Raw genomic sequence first — 16,956 nt, 5'->3', positions numbered from 1 at the left:
TGCGTGCTTCCTCCAGATGTCTAAGCTCTGGCCATCTTTCTGAGATATTTTATATATTTGAGACAAGCACTCGTGAAGGCTGCCTAGTTTACCCACATGGTGGGGTCACCCCACATTAATGAAAGAACCACCAAACCTGTTCCAAGTTTTCAATTCATTCTCATGTGAAGTCAACAATATAAAATAGTAATTGCAGTCTCTGGGTATCCAACAGGCAAAGTGACTGTTATACCTACCAACAGTAAATTCCGCACTTGTGCTCCTAGACTAGACCATCCTGTCCCAGCTCACTCTGTGCCTCCTCTCTTTCCCTGTCTTGGCCTTGGGATCACCTGCAGGCAAGTCTTGACCCATTTTGGGTCCTGGTCCACAGCTTGACAGCCATTGCCTTAATGTAAATTGCCATCTTTTCTCACTTAAGACCAAAACTTCCACTCTCTATGCCAAGGATATTCTACACCCAAAGTGTGCAAAGCAATGAAGTGTTATGTTGCTGGCTTTGCATAAACCTGTTTCACGAGCAGCACATCCTCAGCATCTCTGAATGTGCATGGCACTTTAGAGAACAAAAGACACAGACAGCTCCTGTTATAACCCGAGGCTGGGCTGTGCATGTACTTAGAACTACACATCTTAAAAGTCTGTATCGAGGTGACTGGGTTCTATACAAAGGAAAACTAAACTCTTGTGCCTTGCATATTAAAAAGTCACTCTGCAGCCATTCTCTCCGTTTGCATGATTTATTCTACTTCTGCTGAAGTACTGAAGGACTTCCTGGCCCTTACCCCTCCCCCCTGGGGGGAGAGAAATTTTTACAGACACCTTTTGCTCCAGCAATTTTAGCATATTCTGGACCACCTATCTTGGCCAAAAACTTAAGTGCACAAAAGCTAAGCTTCCCAGGCAACTGAATTCTACAGCAAATACTCAGTTCTACAACTTACCTGCACTTGTACCGAATCACAGAAGACAAGCGAACCTGGCTGCAGGTTAGAGATTCCACCTCTGATTTCAAAGGACTGCAAGTTATGCTTGTTGCTACTTTGCCAAGCATGAAAGATGGCAGAGCACCGAACTGAAACCTGCCCTGCTGAAATTTCGTCTGGCATTCATGTGGCTCACTCACTCTCTTCCGGAGAGAATGTCACCAGATTAAGTTAGAAAAAATTACTCTCCCCCCAAGACACAAAAGTCGTGTGTCTTGTGCAAATGCTGAAAGGGTTCGAGGCACTGATGCAATAGGAAAAAAGATTCTGTTGGGCTTGAGTTCCTCTCCCACCAAGCCACAGTATTTTTGCCCCATATACAACAGGAGTTGCTTACAGTTCCATTAATTCACAGAGCATTGGAAGGCCGCAGAATGACAAAAACAGAACTTGCACTTTGCCCCGGTTTTAAGAAGCACAAAAGGCCTGTTCCTTGGGGAGCATCTGGCATAGCTTTTCCTCAGATGTGGTACAAATGCATACACAGCCACAAATAAACAGAGTCAAGAGCAAGCAAGCAGCCAGCTAGACCCTGAATGCGTACAAACGCCCTTCCACTCCCTTGCTATGTGGAACAGAAATAGAGTTTTTACACATTCAACACCTGGACTCTACAGGCAAAGGAAGGAGGAGGAAATGCAAGCTCTAACAGCCACTTTAAAGTTTAGGGGCTTCAGAGCTACTGCTGTCTTCTACCAGGATGAGACCACCATGCCTGTGCCAGAATTCTCAGAGCACATGGCTGAATTGCTTAACTCCTTTGTTTCTTATTTTCAAGTTACCATTTTGGTGATCTCAGGCACGCTGCATGGATGCCACTTAGAATGCCTGTTGAACAGCATATTAAACGTCTTCACCAAATGTGCCCCTTGCCCAAGGCAGCCAAGGTCTTGGCCACTCCTGTTGAGCCCCACCTGTTGAATAACAGACATGAACTGCTGGAGATGTTTTCTGCCTGGACCACTCCAAACAGCTCTATCCTTTATGGGCTTATCTCTTTCTTTGCAGCAGCAGTGGGATCCAGCCCAAAAAAAAGCTGATCAGCCTCACACTGCCTTTTCTCTTTCCAGTCGCTACTGCAGCAACGTCATGCAATTTATAGCTTCACAGCAGCATCGTGTTATTTAGCCCAAGCCAGGAAATGGGCAGCCAAATTTCAAGGGAAAATCCCACTTCCCCTTAGTGTTCCTGTTCTAGGAAGAGGCCTCAAGAGCGCACGGGCCTGCACTACAGTTTCACAGTCAACTGTGGTCATTTACAGGGTCATTAAAAGAGCACAGAAAGGAATCAAGAAGCTGGACGGGCATAAGCAGGAGGGCAGTAAAAAAGGGTGATCGATGACTGCAGTGGCACAGAAGGGAAGAGACGGAATATTCTCCATCCCACTTCTTTGAACTTCCCTGCCAGCCAATCAAATTGACAGCAAGGGACTGCTTTAACAATAACAACAACATTCGATTTATATACCGTCCTTCAGGACAACTGAATGCCCACTCAGAGCGGTTTACAAAGTATGTCATTATTATCCCCACAACAAAATACCCTGTGAGGTGGGTGCGGCTAAGAGAAGTCCAGAGAACTGTGACTAGCCCAAGGTCACCCAGCTGGCTTCAAGTGGAGGAGTGGGGAATCAAACCCGGTTCTCCAGATTAGAGTCCTGCCGCTCTTAACCACACCACCAAACTGGCTCTCTTACACATTCAGGGTGTTAAGGCGTACATCACTGATTTTCTAAAGTGGAATCTTATGACACATGAATGGAACTAAAGTTTGGAAACATGCATCACACGTTACATTCGTCAAAAGAAGGAGCTGTGACACCCTCTTGACCACACATTGTGGCAACCCCAGGTTTGTTGCTCTGTAGTGTGTGAAGAGTCCTTAGGCTCTCTGTGTGCGCCAATACTGAAATCAGCAGAGAATATTTCATCCAGAAAACTGGTCTCTGCCAGTAGAATTGGAAAGAGCTGCTAGAAGCAGAAGCACTGAAGCATACTCAAATCCCCAGATCTGCTGGGAACTGAAAAGACACAAGCAGTTCGGTTTCAACCAACACCACCCACACGGTTTTCGGACTGGAAATTAGAAGTAGTCCTTTGCTCATAAAGAGGAAGCAGTGAAGATGTGCGAAACAAGATGCTGGACTCAATGGACTATTGGTCTGATACAACAGGCTTCCTCTCAACATTCCCTTGTTTTCCAGCACCAAGTAATGTACACTTTTATCTTCCCCTCTGCCATTCCACCACAAAAGGTTATCACCATCAGAGAAGGAAGTGTTGCTCGGAGATAGAGTATCTGTTTGGCATGCAGAAAGTCCCAGGCTCAATCTGCAGCATCTCCAGGCAAAGGTAGTGGGACAGCATGAAAAACCCCTGCCAGAAACACTGGAGAGACACTGCCAGTTAGTGGAGACAAGACTGATCCTGATAGACCAAAGGCCTGACCCAGTAATGAAGACAGCTTCACGTGTGTTCCTTGGTTCACGAAGGAACTCAGCACACTGCTATCTCAAAGCGGTCCAGGGACACTGAACCGCACCTTAGTTTTGCTCAGTGCCTTAAACTCTGCTGTCTCGTCCCCTCCTATATACTAGTCCCACTAAGCAAGTGCTGCTTGGCCCTCAACCCAGCCCACACCGAACCTTTTTGGAAAGCTCTGCAGTGTTGCAATTTCTAATGGGGTCCAGTTGGTCCAGCTGGCCCTGAAGAGAAAATCCACACTTCGCTCAATATTATTCTGACCAGCGGAGGGGAGGGGCAGCCAGCTCCGCTGAGCGCTATTTCTGGGTTGCTAAGCACTCTTGCAAAGCCATGTTGAATACTATTTATTAGGTGTAAACTTTACCTTGGAATTAATACTTAATTATTCAACAACATGTACTCCCCGTGGTTTCCTGGTTCGTTTTTGTAGACGGCTAACCAACTAAAGCAAACATGTTCAAGTGCTGCCTTTTTTTTGGTGCCAGAGCAGCTAAATAAAACAGTTGGCCAGAATCTCCCTTTATGCTGAACACAGCCCGCTCTCACAGCAACAGCGCGTCAGTTTGTAAAAAAAACACTTTCTCCTTTGACGTTAAAAGGGCATTTCCTCCTTTATAACGTTCCTTTAGCCAGTTTACACAACTTTGAGCACTGAGGACTGCATCGCTTAAGGCAGCACACAGCCTATGCAGCAATCCCTCCACGCTTTCACTCACGGTGCAGGAAAGGAGGCATGAACATGCTAGCCCTACCCCACACGATCCCCCAGCTGTCTCTATGGGGCAAACATACAGAGGAAGTACTCGCATGTATGTCCCCCCCATGATCAGTGATGCTGCTTTTGGAACACTGCTGATCAGAGAAAAGGGGGAGAGGGTGTGCACGAGGGGACCTCCTCTACGTGTTCACCCTGTGAAGATCACTGAGCGATGATGTGAAAACAGGAAGTGGGGTCAGCATGGTTGGGCCCACTCTAAGGTCCTGCACAGTGAGTGGACACGCAGAGGCATTGCCTGCACAGGGCTATGGTAGGACCATATATTTCAATATCTATGAACAAGTGATAACCCTCCTATCTCCCAAGGGAAAATGGCATGTTCAGAGGCTGGGTTGCACCCTTCTCTCCTTCACACAGTATTTTTAATAATAACAACATTAATAATAACATCCAATTTATATACCGCCCTTCAGGACAACTTAACACCCACTCAGAGCAGTTTACAAAGTATGTCATTATTATCCCCACAACAATAATCACCCTGTGAGGTGGGTGGGGCTGAGAGAGCGCCTAGAAGCTGTGACTGTCCCAAGGTCACCCAGCTGGCTTCAAGTGGAGGAGTGGGGAATCAAACCCGGCTCTCCAGATTCAAGTCCTGCTGCTCTTAACCACTGCATCAAACTGGCTCTATGTAAGGAGAGATGTGAGGTAAGACAGCCCAGAAACATATTCTCAATAAACTGGCCTTTTAAACCTGCAGCATCAGGAGAATCAGCAATACCAATTCAAACTATAGCTGCAATTCACAACTCACTCTGCATTCCTGTTAGTAGTAATCACTTGAAAATACCCTTTTAAAAAAAAATATTGCAGCCCAGAACATGTCAGGGTACAAAACACAGGAAAGTAACTTTTTTCCAAGCAGACGGCAGTCTGCTGCATCTTTAAGCCGCCCAAGCTCTCCGGGGCAATGTGCTTGGTTGCTAAGTTATTTCTCCTCCTAAACAACTGGGAGGTTAGAGAACATGAACTTCTTATGAACTCGCATAAGACTCCTTTAAACTGCTGTGTTTGGACACAGCGATGCAAAGAACAAGGCTTCAAGTCATAACACATCAATGACAACATCCTTACCTAGGAATACAAGCTAGGTATGAAATGAGCCTCCTCAGGTCCTCCTGTCGTATTCTATCGTGATTGCTACGAGCCGGAAACGTTAGAATGGGGCCTCCACGCTTATCTCTCCCACCTGAAAAAAAGAAACATGTTGAGCACCAGCTATGTGCTGCGGCAAACGATGATGATAAGACTTTCTGTAACCCTCCCCAGGGCAACCCGACAGTACACAGACAACTTGACATTTAGACATGTCCGTTTCTATGAGCACGGTTTTAGCACAAAAGAAGCGTGTTCTGTTTTAAGATCTTGTTTAAAATGCGATGCGTGTCATCGAGGCAAGGTGCAGGTAACAAAGTCTTACTTCCTGGAATACAAACCCTCTGCTTATTACACTGGTAGCAGAGGAGCAAATATTTATCTACTTCCACCCAGACTGGCAAATACAGTCAACCCCATTTTATCGTCACAGGCTAACAAAGCAAATTAGGTGGCCATGCCCAGTAGTACACAACGATCTTGGAGGCTGAATTTAATCCCAGCCTCAGCATACCTTGCTAAAATCGGTAACATACAACAATGGTTTTCAAATGACTTTCAGAGGTGGGTCAAGAGACCAGAAAAAAGACACAGGAAGAGCTGAGCTGGGAGAGGTGGCGACTCTGAGCGGCTGAACAGAAAAATTAGATTTGCACCTGTAGGGCGTGTGAAATGGCTATAATGTCCAGAAAATCTTGTTCGTCTTTAAAGTGCCACAGGGCTCAAATCTTGCTGAAAGGGCTACTAAACACACTCTGCTCCACAGTGATATTTATTAATAGAAATGTATTCAGTGTTTACTGATGTGAGGCTCCTGTAGCTTATGCTGTCAAAGGGGGAAAGGAGCAAGGATTTATTTTGCAAGTAGCTCCCCGAAAGTCTGATTATTTGAGAAATGCATCCCGTTTTTAAAAGTTTGAGAACCGCTGTGTTTGAATGGCTTTGTTTTATCAGCCGTAAGCCGGCTGAAGCGGGTCTTTGGAGAGGCAATAAAATAAAAATACAGAGGTAACCTTGTAGAAAAATATATCCTCTATGGAGTGAAATTTTCTGCACTACAATCTGGTTTTAAATCTGAATACCTATTCAGGTCTGGACTACCTAGTCAAGTAGCAAGACACACAGTGCCTTTCCGTCACAACTGAACAAACAACAAACAGTCAGCCCTCAGAAAACAGAGAAGGCCTTTCCGTAGCAAAAGGCTCCACACTGAAACCAGTGTAGCATACAGGTTAAGAACGCTGAGGTAAGGGGGAGCCAGGTTCAAATCCCCACTCTACTGTGGAAGCTTGCTGGGTGACCTTGGGCCAGTCAGTGGCAGAAGGGATGCACCCCGCAATTTGGTCAGCCCCCCACCCACACCCACACCCACAGAGAGAGAAAGAGAGAGAGAGAGAGAGAGAGAGAGAGAGAGAGCGCAGCAGCACTGGCCCAGTCTCTGTGGGTACAAATTTGTTTAGATAAATGTGAATAGAGGCACCATAAATGTCAACTGCCACTGGAACTGGAAGACAGGGAGAGACAGGTTAGGTTAGGTAAACTCTAAACTGTAGGAGGACACAGAAACCCAGAGAAGCAGCCCCAAACTAAGCTATGCATGCTGTTGTTGTTTACTGTTGTTAAATGTTGTTAAATGTTTTAAAAATGCTGTTAGATGCTGTTGTTTAATTCTCTTAAATGCTAAATTCTGTTGTTGCTGTTAAATGTTATCAATGCTGTTAAATGTTGTTATTGAAGGGGTGGGCGGTGTGGGGAGGAATGATGTGGGCGGGTGCCAGCTGATGATGACGGCTAGATCCTGACAGTGCCTCTTAGGCAGTGTTCAGCCTGAAGCTGGCATGGGGAGGGAGAAACCTTTTGTGACTGTGCTCTGTGAATGCCATTGTGTCATGCTTGTGGCTTGGTACTGTCTGGTTCTGCTCTGTTGTGTTTCCCCACTGGCTGAATTCAGACCCTGGCTGCAGGAAATGACAATGGTTTTGCTAGTCTAAATTGCAAGAGTCCCCCCCCTTGGTTTCAGTTTGGTTTGAGTGGAATGGATGTGAGACTATGGTACAGTTCCCTTTGAACCACTTTAGTTCTGCTGGGGGGGTGTAATCAGTGTTGTACTAATGTTGTTCTATGCTGTAAACCGCCCCCCCCTCAGCCCACTTGTGGGCAGGGCAGGCAAGAAATAAAAATTAAAAAAATATTTTTGGTGTGAGATTCTCTGGTGTGATGTTAGGTTTTGTTTCAAGTGGGACTGTATGTTGTGGTTTGAACATGCCATTAATGTTGTAACCCCCCTGTGATGATTTGAAGTAAATGTGTGCATGTGTCTTTAAATGCTTGGTTTTGAGCTAGGTGAAGAGTGGGGGTGAGAGAGGGATGAGTGAGTGATATGATTGGTTGATGACAGTGTGTGGGCGGAGCGAATGCAGTTTGAGAGGGAGAGTAGAGAGAAAGTTTTCAGTCAGAAGAAAGCAGGCTAGTTGTGTGCTGCCTGAGTATGTTGAAGTGTTTATGAGAGAAATATAACCTGTGTGGAGCCTGAACTGAGCATGTTTGTGAAAGGACACTCAGTCAGGGAAAGGGAGGCCAGCTGTGTGCTGCCTGAGCAGGTTTCATATTTCTGTGAATGAGAGTCAGGGAAAGAGCGGCTGGCTGTGTGCTGCCTGAGGAGTTTTAAGCATTTCTGTGAGACAAATATTGAGTTAGAGAAAGAGGCTAACTGTGTGTGAAGCCTTAGAAGAGATCTGTATGAATGAGTTTATAGGAAGTAACTTTAAGAACCGAGAACTGCGTTTATGAAACCGATATGCTTCTTGACTAAATAAAAGTTCATTTTGTTTTGTTATATCCCAGAGTAGCTGTCAGTGTTATATCCCATTCCTATCCTCAGGGCCACATAGAACCACGAAGGAGCCTGACGCTTAGGAACGTTACCAAAAGAAAAACTTAAATAAAATATATTGGAATATCATATTCCTGGTGGCAGCAAACTACCCAGAGGGTGTTAAGGAAAGATTAAAAGAAAAATCTACCCCAAGGAAAGTAAAGGTCGTAACACCCCCGTCCTCAGCACGCTTGTGGGCAGGGTGGGCAAGAAATCCAAGAAATAAAATTTTTAAAAATTATTTTTGGTGCTTGATTCTCTGGTGTGATGGTGGGGGTTGTTTTAATCTAGGACTGTAAATTGTGATTTAATAGTGATGATGTGAATTGTGATGTTTAATGCTGTTATTAAGAAATAACATTTTTAAAGATTAATTTTTGTGTTTGTGTGATTCTCTGGTGTGAAGATAGGGAACGACAGAGAGTGGCTGGCCAGCCACCTCTGGGGGTGATGAAGGATTTTGGTGTGTGTGTCTTTGCTTCTGCTGTGCTTTCCCAGGGATGAGCTTGCATCAGGGGTGCATGCCTGTGCTGTGTGGCACCCATCCTGTGCATAAGTGCCCCTGGGAACAAAATTTTAAAAGTACTCATCATAGGGAAGAATGGAGAGTGGCTGGCCAGCCAGCTCTGGAGGTGATCCAAGATTTTGGGGTGCGTGACTTTGCTTATGTTGGGCTGTTGGGGGGTGAATTGTGAGTGGCACTGTGGCTGAAGCCATTGGCAGCCACAATCCATGTGTTTCTGCTGTGTGGGTGTTTTCCCCACAGAAGAAATATGGTGTGGGATGGAAACCACCTTTGGGGGGGCATAAAATGCCCCCCCCCAAAGTGCAATCTCCCTGAAATTTGGAGGGGGCTTGGGAGGAGAGGTAGGAGTAGGTCCTCTAAAAATTGGGTGCATTTTGCTTACAAAATGCCACCCCAAGCCACCTAGAAAGCCCCCTTGTTTTCCCCCATAGGGAATAATGGAGAGTGGAGGAGGATAGCGGCACCTTCTTTGTGGGGCATAAAATGGACCCTCAAAGTGCAATCTCCCTGAAACTTGTGGGGAGGCTTGGGAGGAGAGGTTGGAGCAGGACCCCTGAAAATTGGGTGCATTTTGCTTACAAAATGCCACCCCAAGCTACCTAGAAAGCCCCCTTGTTTTTCGTCATAGGGAATAATGGAAAGTGGAGGAGGATCAGGTACCATTCAATTGTTCTAAAACTTAGGGGGTTGTTAGAGACAAGTTAGGAGAATGTCCCCACCAAGTTTAGTGTGACTAGGAAAGAAAATGCCCCCCCCCAGGCTCCCGGAAAGCTGGGAGCATGTTCCCCATTAAAAATAATGGCCAAATCCTTCCTAAGCATACCCGAAGCGACCCGAATCGCGATTTCCAAAGCTGCTTGCTGCTTCAGAAATTGCTTAATTCCGGAACTGTTTCCCGATTCAGAAATACTGCTGGCACTGCACACCTCTAGTTCAAAGGCACTGCTGACATTACACCTATGTATATAAACGTAGACCAATAGGCTAAATAAAATGGCATCTCCTTGATCAGAGACGCATAATTTTTATGTTGCTTATCTATATCAGACAATTAAGCCTGAGATAATGGTTTGCCTCTAGATTATACGATTATTTTACTTTGGATTTTGTATTCTACATGAGATTTCTACCAATCATTTCAATTTTAGTTGCACTGACTTTGCATTCAGAATTGACAGAAAAGTCTTAACAAAGTTTTAACATTCTGCAGTTTTGTACTACTTAGCCACACAGACCTAGGAGGCAGAACACATCCTCTTAAGTAGTCAGTTGCTTAGGGACTGTGGGAAAAAGAGACTGCTGCACAGTAATCCCAACAGCTTTTAAAGCACTTAACTTGAAAGAATGTCACAGCCACAGTCTATTTAACCAGCATAAGCCATTAAAGCAACCTACTGCCAATCCCTTGAAGGATATCTAGCACCATATGGGGCTGTAGTTGGCCCATTTCTGTGTTATGACTCAAAAACCTGACTCTGCCATCACGCAACTTCTCATTCCATCTTCAACCACTTGGGCAGCTAGCCAGTGGCAAACTTGGACTGAGTTTCAAAACAAAACCCATTTACGAGGTCCCAGTAAAGCAAACACCTCCAAGGGCCTTCAAGAACTATGTTCTTCAGTATTTCCAGATCTACCTTTAACTCACAGATGGCAGCAAGCACATGATGTAAGTCACATGACATGAAGAGGGGGAGCCAGAGTTATGATCTCAACCATCTGAAGACTAGAGCCATGGGAGCAAGGCTCTAAGACAGTAAAGGACAGGAAATACAAGCCAAGGAACAAACCAAGGGTCACAACAGGGAGAAGGAATCCTATGCACCACTGAGCGACCTCATCATGTTGCTGCTTCTTTTGGCACATGCACAAAAGCAGCAAAATGTGTGGCACCCTTGCTCTATACGCCGGCAGCAGGTCCTTCTGAAAAGCCACAAAAACATGGCCCATTTTCAAGGACCCACAATCCAGCTGAGGGTGGTGGTCTGCAGAACGCACTTGAGGGTTGTAAACCCTAAAGTGAAGATTACTGTTTCAGAATCCTGCTGATTTGAGTTGTTAGGTTAACAAGACAACACAGAAGTTCTAAGAGTCAAAGAAAGAGTCTAAAAAGGAGCCATAAGCAACCAAGAGTATTTTGAACAGAGCTACTGTGCAATTGGGTACTTCCTAGGTGGTTCTTGAAAAACATATTTCTCTGGTATACACAGAAGATTCCCATCAGCTTCCGTTGGTGAAGAAAATACAAAACTGATGGGATAATCTTGCTGAGGATCAACAGGAACCGAATGCCAACCAGGCAGGGCAGACAAAGAGGAACTTCATGGAGGAATGGTGGTCGCTTACTGAATATCTGGAGCATCCCCAACCAAAACACGTAAAACCACAAATATACAAGAAACTAATTAAAAAGCGAACAATGAAATATTTTGTTTCACTCATTAAAAAAACAAATACTGAGAAGGAGTGGTTAGAGATGAAAGGGGGATAAATATGAGAAATGCTTCTTTTAGACTAGTTCTTGTATTAAGTTAAAAGCTTCTGTCATTTAAAAAAAAAAACAGAAAACATTCATGTGCAGCTTTAATATTAACTTATATTTACTTGAATTTTTCTTTGATATGTCAGAACTGCAAGATGTCAAGTCCGTGTTTTGTTGTTTACATCTAAAGCCGCATGTATCGCTGGTGACCATTAATGAGATATTTAGTAAATGAAGCTCAGAATTATATTTTTAAAAATATTTCTTTACCTGAAAGGTATGCAACTTTCTCCTTTAAGATTGGTAGGACTTCCATAGCTTTCATTTCATCATTTTTACGAAATCCTGAAAAGACAAAATAAATGGTATTTAACATGCATTTCTTGTAAGAGTTCCCAAATACCACATTCTCACAGCTGGGCCACATGTTAATAGAACTGTACAATACAAGCTCCACTAGTCTGTACTAGACATGGGCATGAAACGGGGAAAAAATGAAAAGAGAGTTTCACATTTTGTCACGTTCCACAAATCATGAACCTCCACGAAATTGTCCTGTTTCACGATATGATTTGTTAGTTTTGTGATTCACCAGAACCCAGGGCATTTCAACGGCCCTCTTCATACCCAGAGATGCCAAACTTGCAGGGAGACTTCAGCAGGCTCTCTTCCACCCACCCTCCCAGTTTGGCCAAGATTGCAAAATGTTGACCGGAACCCACAAAGCTGGGCCCCAGAGCCAGGTAGTGGCCCTGAGACTGGGCTTGGGGCCAAAACCACCACACAGACACCTGCTCAGGAGGGAGAGGTGCACAAAATAAAATCAAAGGAAACAACAAGAGTGTGAGCCCTCAAAAGAGCAGAGAAAGAATTAAGTAGAAACAAAGACAAGCAAAGAAAAAATAAGGGAGGCCTCAGTCAAGCTAGGCCCCAGAGCCAGGCAAAGGCCTGAGACTAGGGTGGGGTGGGGTGGAGGAAAAAAGGCAGCCTCCCAGTAGTGTAAATAATGCCCCCCAGAGCTATTTCCAACAGGGAAAATGGAACAGTGGGAAGGCTAAAGTCTCTTCCTCCCACCCACATCACGGTCCTGATCCAAATCGGGCTCCTGTCGTGCTTGAGAAATTAGTTTTCAGCAGCTGCTGGATGACTGAGGGAAATGAGAACAGGCTTGGGTAACCCAGACTTGACTTGTTAAAAAAAGAGTTTTGTCTAGTTCGGCCCTAAGGGCAACCAGCACATTGCTATTTCTTCCTTTCTCCCACTCCACTTATTGGATTGATGTTAGTGGGGGTTATTTCTGCATAAGCATATTCAGGATTGTGCTGTTAAAAAAAAGACTTCGCTAAAAACCAGTAAGAGGAAGAAAAGTTGAGAAAAGAGAATGAAAGGATAGATACCATGTGAGTCTAGTTGGGGATCCACCGATTCAATTTGAAGTCATATATACATTGAGGGACTCACCTGCCAAAGTGCTTGTTACTCACGGAGGTTTGTGAGGGAGCGGGGGGCTTCCCTCCCATTGGCGAGGGGGCCTATTTGCCCCTTTCCCTGGCTCTGTGGGTCCTAGAATCACATGGAAGGGGCAAACAGAGCTTCTGTGCTGGGAAAACTACAGGGGAGGTAGGCCTAAACCCCCTCTGCCACCTCTCACTACTCACCAGCCTTCACAAACAACAGGCACTTTAGCAGGAAAGTCCCCCAGTGGTAAAGGCATGTCAGGGACTAACCTGACCCACATTGTATGTATCATCTAAATATACCCTGAGGGAAAGTAATCATACAAGAATTGAACAGGTTACTGGACAATCAACTTTACTGTGTAAGATTTACTGCCTGGGAAAAATGTGTCGTCCACATTATTATGGTATTATTACACAGATATTATGCTTTTATTTACATAGAATGCCTTTAGTTTTTATTTACTTAGCAAATTTCTATGCCACCTCTTCACAGAAGCTTCTCAAGGCAGCTTAAAAAATAATCAAAACATAAAACCATGGTACTTGTTCACAATTAACAGCATTAAAAACCCAGACAGAATATAAAAACAGCATAAAACATTGAATAGCTAAAAAGGAGTCTTGTAAAACAATTCCAGCTGGAAATGTTTCAACTTGGCATCTAAGAGTAGAGCAGATACCCAAGTAACACTGCTATTTAAAAAATCCCTAATCACCCCCTGCCTCACCTCCGAAGGCACCGAGGGCAAAGACAGCAGGGCTTGCGAGGGAAATCTTAGTTGGCGGGTCAGGTAGAGCAATGAGCTGATGAACGGCTGGTCTTTACTAAAACAGTGTTGCTAAATGTGCCAATTCAGAGGATATATTTCCCAGTATCCACTTGCTTCATGAATCTTGGGGACAAAACTCAAAGGGTCTCAAATAGAGCAAAACAAAACAAAAAAGTATTTTGGGGTGCTCCCTATCAACTGACTGAATAAGCAAGGGCTGGCGCTCATTCTGAGTAGACATTTAACACTCCACATCCTCAGCAGATGCGCTCTCATATTTCTGGGCTTCGTTATCTCTACCAATTGCCATACAGAGAACAAACCCTCCTGTCTCTTTTGGAACGGAATCCAAATGACACCCCTTACCCAAAATTGGTCCGGGCTTTCCTCTACCTCCTTGGAGCACGAGGCCTTTCAAACAAATTCTCTGTATTTGCAGGAAGTGCTCATTTGGAAGCAGACGCGCACGCTGTAGGAGGCTGCTTGGTGCAACGTTTTGCTTATTGTGAGCGACCATTTCCAGAACCTTTAAAAACCTTTGGCTTTGGTCCTTAAATTCCTTCCTTACATTACCTTAAACTTTTACCTCAGGAGGGCCAACGCACTTTTTAAGTCCCTTCACACAGAGACCAGGTATACTCTATTTTACCTGGGTTTATACCTTGAGAACACCTTCCCTATTTAGTTTGTGAGGTATTACTGCCTCCCCAAAAAGTTTTTGCTGCCACCAAAGGCCTTAGATCTCTTCTGCTTAACTGATACTACAGGAAGGCTTTGAGATAAGTGGTAGTTTGACAGAACGGTCAGCACACAAGAGTGGTTGTGAGGTAAAAAGGATCTTTTTTTCCTTTCTTAAAAATAGAATTTATTTTTAAATAGGGGTGATGGTTGCAGAATTTTGATAAGCGGATTGGTTTCAGAACAGCTCTTAAGCTTGGAAGTTTCAAATATAATTATATCTTAAAGGTAAGTCACAGACTCTGCCATATTGAGTTCTTCACTAACGGAATAAACTCCCTTCATATCCACAAGACACAGATTCACTCAGGTCTTTCCACTCAGCTTGCTTGACTTAGATAGGTTAATCTCTGTCTCAGATATACACACATTTTCTCTCTCAAATGCACACACGGTTTGCCTGACTTGGACAGAAGTTCTCAGACCACATAGCCAGTGCAGGCTTTGCCCAGAATGAACACTTTCTCTCTGCAGAGACTAAAACTGCAGTCCATATTGTCCTCTCAGGTACAGCTACTGTCCATTCAGATTGCACTCCATTCACCAAGCCAATCTTCTTTCTTGCCTCAGAGGCCTACTTTTAAACTCACAGCAACAACTGTAGAATAGGCACCGGGCCAGTCTCAAAGGGGAGGGCATTCCAAAGGCAAGATGCTATCATCCAAGCTGAAGCCAGCCCCTGCAATCCTTTAAAAAGCAGTTCCTTTGTGGAGAAAGCAATCTGCACACATTCACCCCTCCGTAGCCACTTCGACTAACATTCCAGCAAGCTTTAGCACTGGTTATAAGCATAACCCAATGATAGAATCCTCACGAATCTTTTGGAAGTCTGTCTTGACATGATCCCTCATAGAATGGATTCCAGTCCAAACGACCCACTTCAATTACAGAATAAGTAGCTGGCGTTTCAGTCAGGATTAATTACCTTGAAAAGCAACAATGTATACAGTGCCCTGTGAAATTTATAAGCAACAGTCCGCTATCTCCAAGTTTATTTTCCCCTCTAAAATAACCTCAGAATACTGATGTTTGAAGATCTGAAGGAGGAGGATTTCTGAAGTCACAGTATGTGTGCGCAGAGCCATAAATATCTGCATCAAGCTCTGCTTGCACATCGCTCGCCAGACCTCTTTGAGCGAGCATCCTCAGTACCACACATTAATAGAGATGATGTCATCTTTTCAAAACCAGGCCAATCTGCAGCTCCCGCTGCTGTCTTCCCCACTGCAGTGCCTGCAGTATTCCCAGGATTTGCAAGCGAAGAAGACAGCACGGCACGCACGCAGAGATCCGAGTTGCAGAGGTACATAGCCCTCCCCACTGAATCCTGCATGTACGGGACATTATATAAACAATGGGAAACAATTACCCTTGCAATACATTCAGGGTTGGCTTTTGAATATACCAGAACCATCCATTTAGCTTCAGTTTTTTGCTTTCTTGACCCAAACAAAGCAGAGTCTTTCATATTTTGTAAAGCCCGAGCTGACCTGAGCCACAAGGCTTTGCTGTAAAGAGTAGGCGCTCTCAATCAAAACAAAGCAACTTTTTTTTCCAGGAGTGTTTTAAGAATTGTCGTTGTGTCACTTTTTTCCCCTTTTCCATACCCACAAATGTGACAGTTAAGACACAATAGCCTCTCAACCTGAAGCTTCCAAACCCAGATAGCACTTTCCCACAATCTAAGCAGGAAAAAATAAAATATTTTAAATATTTAAGCTATGATTTCTTTCGAATGTAACAGCCACAGTTCTGTTTTATCTTACCAACTTGTCTTTTAGTATTGTACTTTATGGTTCTACATATAGATCTGCCTTGTTCTGTTTTTAAAAATAAAACAAAAGCCATCTCACAACAACTCAGAAATCCTTAAAATTCCTTTAGGATGCATTTTCTGCATAAGGAATTTAGTACTTCACAAACACACCAGATTCCACCATATTATACAGGAATATTGTATAGGCATTAACACCTTACATTTATTTCTTTTGCAAGGGACTGTGCATGAATGAATGAATGAATGAATGAAAGACACAGACCTTCAAACAGTGCAATACAGTATGATCTTTAGTATTTCTTTTGTTAACTGAGAAAATGGCCTAGGCTGCCATCCAGACATGAACTGTTCATGTTTATTTATTTATTTATTTATAGTCCATCCTTTGTCACTGAGACTCATGGTGAATTACATAGTGTGGGTAAATACAGTCATTTTCAACATCATTTCAATACACACATAAATAGGGTGTGTATATATCTGCAAAGATTTAAAACCAGCAGAAATGCTGAAATGAAGCGTAAATAGTTCTAAGATTGACCTATTAAACAACACCGGATCTAAACAGTAGGATCATTATTTACAGTAATAGCAGTAAGGTCTACAATCTCTCCTTATCCCTTGACTGATGCATCTCTTTGAGACAGCTTCCTTATATTACAGCCTTCCTATCTGAGCAAAAAAAGCCCTCTTCATTCATTCAGTTTTGCATTCTTTGTGGAAAGCCAAGAAAGTGGGAGCTTTCCTAACCTCTTCAGGTTGATCATTCCATAAAGTGGGGGCCACCACAGAGAGCGTACATGCATGGGCAGCTGGAAGGCCTCACTCATTACCGACTGCTTCACAGATCAGCTTCTCTTCAAGCTGCACATATATCCCTGCTTGCTTTCCTCCCTTTAGTTAGCTTTTCTGTCCCTGCAAGTTCCCTGCTTGCCAACACACAGAGACTTGGAAGAAGAGAAGTGGAAATGCAAGATTCCATTCCA

The 16,956-nt window shown here is 44.0% G+C and overlaps 1 protein-coding gene across 2 annotated transcripts in view; it reads right to left on the bottom strand.

The window, feature by feature from the left end:
* TRIO (trio Rho guanine nucleotide exchange factor) overlaps positions 1 to 16,956 on the bottom strand; it is a 283,152-nt gene that overhangs the window by 200,783 nt on the left and 65,413 nt on the right. For both annotated transcript variants that reach the window (XM_054985288.1, XM_054985291.1), the window contains exons 2-3: positions 11,496 to 11,570; positions 5,322 to 5,436 (exon numbers count right to left, since the gene is read on the bottom strand). In XM_054985288.1, coding sequence (XP_054841263.1) covers positions 5,322 to 5,436; positions 11,496 to 11,570 — 190 coding nt within the window. The remainder of the gene's footprint in view (positions 1 to 5,321; positions 5,437 to 11,495; positions 11,571 to 16,956) is intronic.

Source organism: Eublepharis macularius, chromosome 7, assembly GCF_028583425.1.
Source record: "Eublepharis macularius isolate TG4126 chromosome 7, MPM_Emac_v1.0, whole genome shotgun sequence".
NCBI classification, from domain to species: domain Eukaryota; kingdom Metazoa; phylum Chordata; class Lepidosauria; order Squamata; family Eublepharidae; genus Eublepharis; species Eublepharis macularius.
The sequence above is the reverse complement of the archived record's forward strand: the minus strand, read 5'-3'. Positions and strand labels throughout refer to the sequence as shown.